General features: G+C 44.4%; 1 protein-coding gene across 1 annotated transcript in view; it reads left to right on the forward strand.

Annotated features, from left to right (window-relative positions):
• The first annotated feature begins 556 nt into the window (after positions 1–556).
• hip1 (huntingtin interacting protein 1) overlaps positions 557–14,155 on the forward strand; it is a 33,378-nt gene continuing 19,779 nt past the window's right edge. The window contains exons 1-4 of the mRNA XM_076100560.1: positions 557–849; positions 11,801–11,864; positions 12,574–12,716; positions 12,939–12,995. Coding sequence (XP_075956675.1) covers positions 832–849; positions 11,801–11,864; positions 12,574–12,716; positions 12,939–12,995 — 282 coding nt within the window. The 5' untranslated portion in view covers positions 557–831. The remainder of the gene's footprint in view (positions 850–11,800; positions 11,865–12,573; positions 12,717–12,938; positions 12,996–14,155) is intronic.

The raw sequence follows: 14,155 nt of genomic DNA on the forward strand, positions 1-14,155 counted from the left end.
GCAGGAGAGGAGGGAGAGGGGTTTCTTACAAATAGCCCTTTAATGAATGACTATTGACATCATCTCCCCCCCCCCCCCCCCCCCCCCCCCCCAAGGAACATCCTGAGAAGATTTTTACTTAATTTATTTATTTTTTGCAAAACTAGTTTGTGTCTTTTTCTTCTTCTGCTGCTGCAGGTCAGGTCAGATAAAATAATGAGTGATTAAAAACCACTCTCCTAAATGCAGCTGTTTCCACATTTCCTGGAGATCACCTCCCCTCCTCACAGGACCCCCGTCGGTCCCCGGACCCCAGATTGGGCACCACTGGTTTTAAGCCATCCCTCTCTGCAGGCTCCATGCTACTATTGTCTAACAGGAGAGCGGGCTATTTGCAAAATAAAGGTGGCCCACCATCCGGACTTAGCCGCTATACGTGGGCTGATGCATACGAGCAGGGTTAGGGTGTGAACGCGAAGCTTTCAATGAGCGGGTTGAATCAGCGGTAGTTCTCTCGTGTTTCCCCCCCCCCCCCCCCCCCCCCCCCACGGACAGCGTCGGCTTCTCGGCGGTCGGATGCTGGAAGTTCTCGCCGATAAGGGAGCACGTCGGGCTCGTGGAGGAAAAAAGGGAGACGGGACGCTTGAGGAAGTAAGGAAGGATTGGGGAGCATTTTAATACCAAATCGGGACACATGTTGAGCTAACTGCTCCACCTCCCCCCCCCTCCCTTCTCCTCCCAAATGCATCTGTTGCCTCAATCGCTTCCCCGTTACTAGTTACTCCGCGTTAGGATACGGCGGGTCTCCTCTCCGGCTCCAGGGATCCGCACTCACCGTGCTGAGAGGCGACCATGGATCTCAGTAAAATCGTAAGTGCTGAAGAATTGATTTGTTTTCTTTTCTTTTCTTAAAGTAAAGGACAACAGCCACACGTATAACCGAGACTTGGCACGTTTTTTTTTTTTGGAGGTGGAGGTCCGAGAAGTCCTGTTGCCTCACACATGGGCTGTTTGCGCGATTACATGCAAGTTATGCTGTACGCAAGCCGGGGCTTGTTGTTGTTGTAGTAGTAGTAGTTGTAGTGTGCCAGTTATTGCAGCTTAATGTGGTCGTGGGAAGTTTGGATGTTGTTGTGGGGAAGAAGGCATGACGGTCTGAGCAGCAATCTGGGAAACAGGCTCCTTGAAGGAGGTCCACAGGGTCCCAGCTAAATGGAAGAGCAGTTTAAACCCACTCACATTTTAAGGGGAAATAATCAGAAGACACTCAGATCACGTTTCTCTGTACTTGCACAAAGAGTGTTAAACAAGGCTGATAAAAGAACAGCAAACCGATCCTGTCTTATGTTGTGGACAGGGGGGCATTAATAACACTGGAGCAGCTTTAACTGAGTCTATTTTAGGGTCCAAGACATGAACATGTCTGAGATGTTGCTCCTCTGTTGCCCAGAGCGTTCCGCTTCTTCACACGGCTCAGTCTCCAGCTGCAGGTTAGTGGAGAAAAAAGCTCTGCAAAGCACGGCTTAAATGTGCCATGAATGTCAATTACGGGTTGTATTGATGTCTGTTGGAAACAAACCTTAAAGACAGAGTGTGTCTTTGTGTAACTATCGGCGCGTTATACACAAATCAAAGGGATAAGGTATGAATTCAAAGTCGAGCAAGATGTTGTGTTTATCGCTAACAGGACAGTAAAAACAATATTTAACGGTGTGTGTGTGTGTGTGTGTCTGTGTGTGTGAAAGCTAAACAAACTCAAATCGTGTGTATTTTTTATTTTTTTGCTGTGAATGATGTGATGGAGGCTAACAGGCAGGCTAAAGTGTCCCGAGTGTACTGGAGCAGGTGCACATAAGCCCAAGCAACAAGACCGGCCTTTCACTGCCAACATGGATGGATGGGTGTACTTTTAGCCCTTGTATAGTAGGTGTGGGGGAGGGTGGGCGATGAAAGCACACCCAGACTCCTCTTTCCAATGATCCTCGGCTAAGGGAGACTCTGAGGAGTTTGTATTGAAGGGAATGTGCTGAGAAACGATAAAAAAGAAATGGTAAACATTCATAGTAGAACATGTCTGAAGAGCTACAGAATCCAGTGAGTTCCTTTTGATAACTGGAACGGGAACGATCACTCCGATCATTGGAATGCTGCCCACATGAAGTCAGCCGGGGCACACAGCGCAGACATGGCGTAGGTGTAGTGGTGGGAAATCTCTTCCTCTGGATCTCCATTCAGCTTCACTTTACAGGTTATTTGAGACAAAACCTCTTGATGTTATTGGGAAACTGTTCAGTGTCGCGCAGGAACTCCTCAGGGCTGTTCTGCTTGGTTGCTGCTGTCATTTTTTTGGGGCCGTAGTGAGACACGCATGTGAGCCAAGTGCTTGCTGGGTTAGAGAGTTTTGAGGAACTTGATTGCATGAAACGTTTTTGTGTTTTGTTGAGATGTTGAAATTTCTAAAGAATGTTCAGTGTCATAGCAGTGACTGCTGATGCTGATACTTCAAATTGTATCTAATGGGGCCCACTGGAGGTATACGTCTAAAAAAAAATAACGGTTCTGATTTCTTAGTGTCATCATCTCTGAAACATCAGAAAAGAGAGAAGCAACAAAAGTCCCCCGCCAATATTGAACAAGGGACGATGTGATTGGGCTACAGGTTCTGCACCTTTAAATGCTTTTTTTTATAAATATCAAATGGCAAATCTGTCAATCAACAGAAGAGTTTTTAAAGCATGCAGAAAATTAAATATGAGCTTAAGTCATTAATAATTGGTTCATAACTAGAGCTGAAATGATCAGTCAAGTGACAGAAAATTAATTAGCGATACTTTTGATGGTTGATTGATCATTCTAATTATGATTAAGCAAAAATCAAATGTGAATGACATTTTATTGACCATTTATCAATCAAGAACATAATAGATGTATCCACTGACGCCTCAAATAGCTGTAAGTTGCAGCTCAACATGCAACAAGTGAACAGAACATTCTGATTCAGGCTACAATAAAGAAAAACACACTGATTCCTTTGTAATGAACAAACATATGATCCACTGTTTCAGACGTCATTGTGATTATTTTGATACTGATCAATTTTGCCTTAACTGCAACTGTTTGCGTACCTATTTTAGCCTCACACATAACTTCAGTAAAGTCTCTTTACGACGCACATCAAAAGGTTTCTTGAACAAATGTAACAAATCGAGCTGACACTTGCTAGCCGAACACACTGCGGTGCTTAAAAACAGCCTGCTGCAGGACGGTTTAATTGGTGGCAGATCACAACACAAGCCGTCATCATCGAGTCCTAACCCCCACGTGTATACGGACAAACTCTGTGATGTTCACGCGTGTTCGGTGTAACGAGCAAGTGGGCTGAGGAGCCTTGCCGAGCTGCACAGATGTTCCCTTTATAACGTGTCGTCATGACATCACCGGTCCTTCAGGAAGTTGAGCTTTAGGGCTGAAGGCTCCTTCACACGAGGCCGCAGAAAGCCATCCTGTTAGGGGACGCTCATAAACCTGCCATGGGGGTGTTGGCCTGCGAGTTTAATTATGCTGGAGCCCGGCCTTCAGCGTGTGTGTGTGTGTGTCTGTGTCTTTAACCAGCTGCTGCCCTCCACCTCTGCCCTCGATAACAGAAGCCCGGTGCTCTGAGGTCACACATTGCAAATATCCTGAAGCTCTATGTTTTCATGCTTTTTAATGGGCTCTTTAGAGACGCCGTCATCCCACCGGGCTTATCTGCATCACCAAACGCCCTGTTATTAATGGCATGGAAGATGCTCTGTGGAAAACAAACTCTTAAGAGTCATTCCATGATTGTGATAAGAACGATAGATGCTGTGGCAACAAAGATGGGCAGTTTCACCATCACTGGCTGGTACAGCGTGACCTCTGCGAGTTGGTAATTTTCCCTCCTCACAGCTGGGTCTTTCCCTGCGTGCATTCATGTACACGGGGAAAAAGAGCCGCTCCAAAACAGACCAGCTTTTCCACTTTCCTCAGTGCCAGCCAGGCTCCTTTTCAAGAGGTGTGGAGTGACTGTTGTATGAGAGCGGATGTTCTTGTCAGATGCAACACATAAAATGGTTCTTAAACAAGCAACACAGAAGGCTCTGTTCAGAGGAGTGACCTTTGGAATCGGGTGGAGTTACTTTTGGAAAAATGTTTGGGCCCAAAACTCTTTTTCTTTCATGTACTATCTGATTATTATTTTTAAGCGTTTGTCTGAAGTGCCCTTTCATGGTGTGGGAGGATGTGTGCTTGTGTGAAACACTGTGGTGAGGCTAGCTTTCTGTTCCAAGCGCTTATTGTTGGTCGTGCATGTTGAACGGTGAGGAGAGTTGTGTTATGAAATGGGCACTGATTCTTTTTTGTTTGTCCTTCAGCCCGATACCATCCGAGTACACAAGTAACACCGACATTAAAGGCCAAATTGGTCATTTGTGAACAAGTAAATTGCAGGTATGTTCACACACAGGAGTTTGTGGCGTAAACAAACCATGTACTGAATCACGAAACATGTGTTTTCATATTAACAATTGGATATGATTAATATGTGTATGTGAGAGGAGTCGCTCTTATGATGAACCCACAGTGCATTATCACCCGACTCTGCAGCCATCTATCAAGCATTTTAGCACCTTTCAGCTTGTTGTTTTGGTTTTCTGGTTTCACTCTCACCAGTGTTCGGAGCAGCCGTTGTCAATAAAATAGCTCTGATAAACCCAGAGCACACTCTGCGTGTTCAGCACCAAACCATAGATATACACAGTTAGAAACTAGCTGGTGAACATAGTGGAGCATTTAGCAGCTGAAGAGACAGATATTTCCTTCAGGAGATGGTGGAGACCAAAAACAGAGTTAAAAGGAAAGTTAATATGCGACTTGCATTCGTCAAGTGACTAGAACCGCGACTCCAAATGAATGCTTATGTTGCGCCATATCTGCTGCATATGTAAATATCCAACTGTATGGATGTTATGAGTTGTTGAGTCTATAAATTAGGGAGTGATAAGTGGCCCAAATTCTGTGTTTTGGTTTTAGTGTTTCGATAACCCTTTGGTTTACGTTTGCGTTGGAGCATGTACTTTTTAATATGCACAGCTTCAATGTAAAGACGCACACAAGAGTGACGTAAAGAGCCTATTCAGCACAGCTTGAATAGAAAATCCACAGTTTGTAACAACTAACAACAAGAAACAACAACAGTCACATTTATAGACAGTTTGTGACCGAGCCAAAAGGTTAGTTGAGGAGATCTGACTGCTCATGTTTGTCGCCCCCCTGTTTCAGTGACGTCGCCTCGTTCGCCCAGATCTCAGCAATTAACTTTGGCAAGTACTATTTTATTCATGACTGGTAGCCACAGCTCCGAATATAAAGTTGACCTAAGTTGCTATGAGCCGGTGGTTTTCCTTGAAAGACACCTGGTAGTCTGGCAGGAAACGTGAGAGGGTAGAAGGAATGAAGTGTTCGGCCTGACTGGCTGTCTCAGGCGCTGTCTGGGTTGACTGAGCAAGGTTTCTAGCTGAAGGTGGGCGGAGCTGGGCATTTTTCAGCAGGCAGGAAATGGGCAGTGTAGGGTGTGCCAAGACAGGAAGCCTGACTGAGCGCCTGTACCCCTCCACCACCCCCACCACGACCTCCAGCGCCTCAGCCGCAATGACCGGGCCTCCACCGCCGTACCTCAGCCTTACAGTGCTGCTGGGTTCACAGACAGCCGTGCATGTTTTCCTCTTTTCATTCCTCCGTCCATCCCCTCCCTATATACCCGTCCCCCTGTACAGTACAGTCGCCGGACAAGTCTCAGCAGCCGCAGTGTTCCCACCTGCCGCCATGATGTGGTGTCTAAATTTACACTAAAAGCAGAAGAAAAAGAGTGTGAAAAGCTCCCTGCTGCATGGAAAAGTGGAATTGGAATTATTTATTAACAGATGGAGACAGAAAGTCTGTTACTACTGTGAAGAACACTTGTGAGTAATTGCACATCCTTGTCCCCGGTTGGTTTTTGGAGAGTTTTCAAAGATAATAAGTCATTTTGATAAGGAAGCAAAATATTGAGGATGGAAGACTGAACACTTCCGTCCAATCTAAGTATTTACTTTTAAATTGCAGTCTCTAGGTCTTCATTAGGGCAAGTGCTTGACAAAAGAGAATGTCGGGGCTTGTAAGAGCAGTAAATAAACTTCCTGCAGGTTTTAATTTAGAGGGAGGTAGGTTTACTGATTTGTTTTTAGGGTTGTAGGAACTGCACTTTATGTCCCTTTATCCTCCAAGTTTGGGCAATTTCGGTGCTTTTTCTCTTGCAAGCACACTTGGGAAATACAGCTCACATGACTAGTTCCCAAGATCTAAATAAAGGCTGTAACTAACTAACTTTGTTTTGCTTTCTCTTTTTGGGCAGGGTGGGTGAAAAGCTAAGATAGAAATTGGCAAAAACAAAATGTCCGTCCCTATTTTTTCAGTGCCCAAGGTGATACCTTCAGATAACTTGTTTATTTCAAACATATTGAATTTACAATTATTTTAATCAAAGCAAAGCAGCAACCAGTGCTGGAACCAGTGAACATTTTGGATTTTTGCTTGAAAAATGACTGAAATGATTAAACCATTAGCATTATTATTAAAGTTGGCCTTTAATTCTTTTGTCACTGGTTTAATGGACAAATCATTTCAGCTCTAGTTCAAATACATTTGAAGCCCCACAGATACAGAAAATTACAAAAACTGAACATAGATAAAAGCAAGGAAACGTTGCAGAAACATGAATGTAGAAGGTCCCGTACCTAACCCGTGACTTTATGAATAAATGCTTGCATTGGACCTCAGCGTGCAAAAACTTTCTTTCTCTATAAGAAGATAGAAGCAAAAGGCAATCAGAAAAGATGATCTGATAAATATGTGAAGCTGTGTGCTCCTCCCTCTACACCCAAAGGACTGGGGTCATATAATCACAGTACTGTAAGTCAGATTAATCACTCCACTCTCACACTAAATCATCCGGGTCACACAAGGACACCACAAGCATCCCCTCGACCATGAGAATTTATATCCACAAACAACAAGTGTTTCCGAATTTACTCTGCCCCCTTTCATTTGGCCCCGGTGAGGTTTTCCGGTTGTGTTTTTCTCATGATGGAACGCTACTCGCTGCGGCTTCATCTCATCAATAACTCTGACATGAAATGTGCCACAAAACGGGGACGAAAATAACCAAGAACGCTGTCGTTTTCCCAGCCACCACCGCGGGGGGGACCACGACGCGATGACATATCTCCGGGACTAACGTGGAAAATTGAAAATTGCCACACGGCGTGCATCAATCGCGTGCTCTGGCGAATCGGTCGGAGGAGTCTGCTCGGGGAATTGAGTCGATGAGCTGAGGGCAGTTTCATTTAGCAGGCAGAAGATGCTTCCTCCCTCTGGGCTCTGTGCACTGACCATGCAGTGGACACAGCCAGGCGACGATCAGCATATCAATGCCCTGCTTTCTACACAAGGGCCGATTGGGGCTTGCCAGGCTTTTAACTTAACATGCTTTTCAACATCAATAACACTTTGTTCAAAGAGGAAAGCTGCAGAGAGAAAAAAAGATGTTTCTGTAGATGCAAAAAGGAGTTTTTTTTTTAGTTTGGCTGGTGAGTAATTGATTTAATCTTTGTTATAACTGGTGGATGTAGTGTTGAAAATAAGGGAAGGATGAAAGGAGGGCCCGAGCATGAAAGATCAGGAGGAAAAAAAGTTGAGGTTTCTGACCACATTAACCAATTTAAGATGGCCTCCCCCGGGGCTGATCTTTGCTCCTCGTCCTCGTAATCACCTGCTTCTCACCTCTGATTTAGTTTCTCATCGTTTCGCTCTGTCAGCTGGTCAGCGTGGCCGCTCAACGAGGAGCTAATAGGTCATTGATGCGTCGATGCCAGCAGCCAATGCCAGGAGTCCAAGGCAGCTGGCTCTCTCATTCAAACCAAACACAAAGTACAAAGTCTCACTGTGGGCTAATTGGGTCATCCCCATGTGGGAACCAGTTGCGCCGCGAGTTTCTCCATCATCCCTTGAGTATTTGGGTGAAAGTGAGAGAAAAGACAAAATTTACATTAAACCAACAGCTGATATCAAACATGAAACGTTTTCCGTTAAAGCCTGGTGTCGTTTTTAATGCGTGACCGTTGTACTGATGACAACAGTGACAGGAAATGACACAAAAGTCCCTCTATGGTAATGCAAAGCAGATGTGGTCAGAGTGTAAGCAAAACGTTTAGGCTGCGCTATACACTGGATTAGATTAGAAACGGAGCTAGTATGTCGCAATACTTGCGCCACCACTATCTCCATGTTTTATTAAAAGTGAGAATGAAACTTGACAATAACAGGAACCAGTGTTTTATGCTTGGTAAGGTCAGCATAACCAAATGAGCCAACAGAGTGCTAAATGTTGTGATTGTGATAGTTCATTCTTGACCTCGAACATACTAGTATCACTTCACTCGCTGTCCACCGTACTAGTATTTTCTGTAGCTTTCAACCACATGTTATGGTCCAAGTTCCATACTTAGGTCCCATAATTGGGTTGAAAGCTCCAGAGAAAATCTGTGGATTTTATCAAAGTTAAATCTTTAATTCAGTTCAAGTTGAATTCAATGAATAAATACTTCATGTTTGAGGCATTTTTGAGGTTTGCAAACACAAAACTAATCCATTCACACTGAGAAATATGATAGTAAACAATGTCCATCACCACAAAGACGCATTATATCAAAAACTGCAAAGTGCATTTATCGATCTATACATAAAGGAAGCAGACTCAGAGTCTCTTACAACGACTATTCACAAGTCCAAAGGCTTCTGTACTGTTACACACGGGCAACCTGAAATGCAGCTCCGACAGCATGAGTTTAAAGTGGTCATAAAGGACACGTGCGGTGTGATTGATAATGTTATATGCCTTTTTATGTTCAGAATTAAGCTGTGCAAGAGATCTCTGTGTTTTGCCAATAATTTCAGAACCGCAATTAACATCCTCTCGTAATTGCTTCTTGTCTGCGTAAATAATGCTGAAAGTGCAGCACTGTTGTTTCATGTTGTTACCAGCTATGAAGATGAGATGAGAAATAAGTGTGAGTTTGCAATTTCGGTTGGCGAACTCTAGTTTGTTTATTCGTAAACGGGAAGTGTAACGTCTCACACAAGCAGATGCTCAAATTTAACTCTGTGACCTTTCGCCTGTGGTCTCGATCAGAGGAAACAGACCGTAGCTTTGACCGCACTCTTATTTCTGCTCTAGTATGCACAGCCTGGACAGGACGGTGTAAGCCCTGCTGTGTTTGACCTTTACGGTGCCCACACACACACACACGCACTCACACAGCCAGAGTCTTAGCTCAGGTTATGTGCTGATGCAATAAAACAGGTGTTGCACTTGTAGCTCCGGTGATCACGTTTAATCAACATTGTGCATGTTTAATGATGGGAGTGGAAGCGTGGTCAGTTGTCGTGTTTACGACACACACGCTGCGGTATCTCCTCGTCATCGGCAGGATTACGAGCCGAGCGCAGACGGGTGGATGATGTTGAAACAAGCAGCCAGCAGCTCCACATTCCTCCTCCTGACCTCACTTTGCTTTAGTGAACCACTCCTGTGACTTGATAGTAAATTAGATTTCTGGGGACACAAGACTCGTGTTTGCCGACTTGCTGGTGCTGGAGATAAGTCATTCAGATGTGCTGTGTGGAGGAGGAGGGTATAGTCTATTGTCTACTGTTGTTCAGGCAAGACAGGAGCTGAATTTTGTACCAGCTTGTTTTCCTCTAATCCCAGTTTAGTTTTTCGAGTATTGTGTTCATAAATAAGAATTGTAGCTTATTTAAGGATACAGAAAGATGCAGATGTTCTGGTTCAGAGATTGAACTAATGATTTTCGCAGAGTGTGTTGGGTTTGTCTCTGCCTGGGGACAATTACCAATGCTCCAAAGTTCTTCCTCCTCTTCTCTTCTTCGTTCCTGAATCCTTCGTTCCTGCATCCTTCGTTCCTGCCTCCTTCCCTCCTTGCTCGCTCCTCCTCCTCCAGTGATTCATCCCGGTGGACTTCCAGTCTTGATAGCTCGCATACTGGAAAAGGAGGAGCAGATTCGGGGCATCTGTGGGAAGTGAGATTATGAAACAGGCCTCCCCGTCCTCCGCTGACCCCAGACACCACACTCACCGTTCATGATTACCAAGCAAACCATAGTGACATGTTGGGCTTTGTCTTTTTTCAGCATTTTGAGTTGAGATGTATGGTTTCCTTGGTTTGATTTTCCTCTCATGCGCAACATGATATGTCAGCCAGATGTTCCAGAACACCTTATTTTGAAAAGCATCTGAAGAGACTTAAACTCTCAAACAATGTGGGCCTGGAATTCATGGCAAGAACATTTTCCATATTTATTTCATCATACAGCTTTCCTGTTTGGCTGCCTAACATCACCACCATGGGACGTAAAGACAAGAGATGTCTGTCAGTCGATCTGCTCTCCACTTTGATCCGGACTGAAATGTCTCAACAAGCTATGGATCGATGGCCATGAAATGTTGTACAAACGTTCACGTTCCCCAGAGAATGAATCCTACTGACCTCAGTGAGCCCCTGACTTTTACTCAATTACCTACATGAGGTTGACAGTTGTGGTTTTTAGTGAAACGTCTGAACAACTATTGGATGGATTGTTGTTAAATGTGTAGAATCCTCTTGGGGGAGCGCTACTGCATATTTGGAAAAAAAAGTTTTATGAAGCCTTTTAAGGCTTCAGAGGGAGCTGTGCAAAATCTGATGAATTGCCTCAAGTGATGACACTTGAGTCAGCGTCGGTTGGGGCTGACGACTACAAGTTTGAAAATTAAAGAATGTGGAGCTGTGGAGTTAGAAAGAAGTGAACTTACCTCTGTAGGCCGCTCCTCATCACTATTTGAGGCTAGCAGCTCGAGTCCACATTAGCATTAACATAGCCTGTTCGGTGATTCAGGAGTGTTATCGGCGGTTGAGTTGCATTGTGGGTTATGTAGGCTCCAGAAGGAACGCGTGGAATCAAAAAGACATTCTCTCTGGTTTTGCAACTGTTCATTGTGAGTCTGACGATGTTCTAGAAGTCTAAAGCTCAATAGGTGGAGTGCTCTTTTAACTTTTCATCTAGTTCCATCCTCAGAGTTTACATTCCTTTGAATACATTCTGACAGAAACTCGTTCCTCAGAAATGTGAATGCAGGCTCAAGTCTGTTTGTTTCAGTGCTTGCTTTCTGTCCACACTCTCTGGATAATATACACGATTGTTTGTATTCTTTTCTTTTTTATGATTTAAGGAAGTGTTCGAGAGATATTAAGAAGATGAATCTAAATAACCACCTGCCCTCTTACATACACTTAACATGCACTGTCGCTTCTCTCTAATTTAAGGAAGTGACTGTGCTTTTGCAGGTGGGTAAAGAGAGATGTGAGGACACATGTGTCGCTTGATGAGACAGATGTTTGCCTCCGTAGAGTTCCCTCAAAAGCAGAGCGAGAGGAGCTCGGGCGTCTCAGCTGCTGTCTTGAATACTAACTGCAGAAAATAGGTCAATCAAGTTCTACTAAAAAAAAACGTTGCCGCTTTCAGTTCCCTATGTGGTTAAAAAAAAGAAAAGACCGCTTTGATAAAGGTGGAAGGGTGTCAACTTTTAAAATTAAACACTTTTTGAATATTTCCTTTCGTGTAAACTTTGTGGAAAAAAGCTGTGCGCTGATTTGTGTTTTCCATTTCTCTCCTCTGTTCACCTCTGCCCTCCCTCTCCTCTTCTCAGGCTGTCAGCATCAATAAGGCCATCAACACACAGGAGGTCGCTGTCAAAGAGAAGCATGCCAGGAATATCCTTATTGTGTGTGTGTCTGTGTGTGTGTGTGTGTGTGTGTGAGAGGAGAGGAAGTGTGTTTGTCCTGATTTCCATGTGTGTGTGTGTGTGGAGCTGTTCCTCCGAGGCTGCAGGGTTACGTTAGTGCAAGATCAAAACAACAAACTTAGTGTCACCCCATCGTGCCATCGTCTCTGCCGCAGAGCTACTTTAGTCATGTGTGAAACAAAATGCAAAGCTGCAGAGTCCCAGGGAGAGGAAGAACGAAATTCAAAATATCGAGGGCTCATTATTTTTGGTTTTCAACTTTTCCAAAAGAAGATTTGAGAAATGATTTGTGTTTGTTTTGAATATTAGATAAACATGCAATTTGGCTTTTCAAAATACCATCTGCAGTGCAAACTATTTTTACTTAGGAGTACAGACTCTTACACATCATCAGCAGCTCGTTTGTGTTTTTTATCTTTATCTTAAATTACCCAAAACATTGTCTGATCTGTCTACATTGTAAAACAGACTTGGTGATAATCAGTGTCTTCTTGCATCAAAAGAAACATCTACTTTTGTCCATAAAAGTCCAATAAAAATCAGTTTCATCTGATCGTTAAAACATGGGTTTTCACATGATGCTCTAATGCAGCATTGGTCCGGAGACCAGACTAATGCCACACAGAAAATGTCATTGCACTATAACAGCCCAGTGATCCTTGACCGGCCCCCGTCACCCTGCATCTTGGGGACCCATCATGAGAAAGGCGCCCACACTTTCTGGGCGGCGGTCAACCGGCTTCCTCTCTCCAGCAACGCGGTGCTCTGCTGGAAGTTCTGCCACGTCTTCCACAAGCTGCTGCGAGACGGCCATCCAAACGTACGTAAAGAGGACAACACCGTCAACATTTCTCACATATTCTAAAACGGATCTCTTCTCTGTGTCTTGTGTTCTGTGACAGTTGACTGATGATTCATTCTTCCGTTTTTTTGTCACACGCCTCCTTCATTTTGTAAATTATACCCGGTGAGTCCTGTTTTATTAACTCTGTTCCCCCTCCTCCCTCTCTCTCGCTCGCTGTCTCCGCCGCTGTCCCCCCAGGTGATAAAGGACTCCATGAGGAACAAGGCTGACTTAACTGATATGAGCAGGATGTGGGTAAGGAAGGACACAGAGATTATTGTATTACTGCGGTCACATCACAGCATGCAGTCACAAGGAGAAGGACCGTGTGCCAAAGTGGATCTTCTCTACCGGTGACTCTGTATTTAGACTGAGTTGGTGTTTTCAAAGGATGTCGAAGCATAAAAAAGATTTTCGCTCCACATCAATAGTAATAATAAGATCACATGGTTTTCCTGAAGCACATCATTGTGTATTACTGAACCAGCTCCTGTAGTTTGGCGACGGCTAAAACAACAACTTGCCTGTCCTGGAAAAATCCTTTTCTGAAGGCATGATAGGAGTGTGGCCATAAGTGCAACATGCAGCAGCCGTTTGTGTTTATTTACCCTTATGAATAAGGAGAATTGTAATAACAGAAGCTTGTATTTTGTTTATTAGCATCATTAGAGTACAGACAACAACTGTCCTCCTTGTTACATCATCGGGTCATCAGATTACACGGTTTGTTACTAGTCCGCCTGCTGCTGTCGGAGTGACGCACATTGTGGCATGTGACGGACAAAGTCATGTAAAAACATGCCAAGTGTGTCTGTTGGTGCTCACAACAAAGTGCCTTCCAGCTCCATGTTGTGACTAACCGTCACTACCGGCTTCTCTGTGGGGGAAGCCCTGCTCTCCGCTGCCAGAGCTAGAAACTCAACGCGGGTTTCTGTGTAGATTAAAAGTGTCAGTGGCGATAGCGTTTGCATTGATCTTACTGAGCGCACGTTTCTAGTGACGCAGACAACCTCTGATGAGGTTTATTGTGCAATCCTGCACAGACTGCACTCCATAAAGCCGCTAAGTCCGACCAGTCTTGCGGTCTGCATTTCGTCCCTGAACCCCTTCATGGTTTTTTTTAACGGCTCAGTTTTTGCTGAAATCACTGTGCAGGAGGATACAGGAAGTTTGGTCCCTGTGACCGGGGGTTGTGACCTCTCTTTCCTGTTGTGTCATCACCACCCGCACTCCCAGGCTCAAGGGAAAAGGGAAGCGAGAAGCAATTGGCCACAAAACTACTCTTATTCAACTTTGTCCACACTTTGAGGTCCGGGGACATTTTTCACACAGAGTGAACGTAAAGATTCTGGATCTGTGCAGCGGGAGGAGAGAATATTTTGGCTGCTGTGAGGTGATTCAGCCCTGCAGCTCGA

This window comes from Anarhichas minor, unplaced genomic scaffold (assembly GCF_050575085.1).
Source record: "Anarhichas minor isolate MPS153535 unplaced genomic scaffold, ASM5057508v1 ptg000026l, whole genome shotgun sequence".
NCBI classification, from domain to species: domain Eukaryota; kingdom Metazoa; phylum Chordata; class Actinopteri; order Perciformes; family Anarhichadidae; genus Anarhichas; species Anarhichas minor.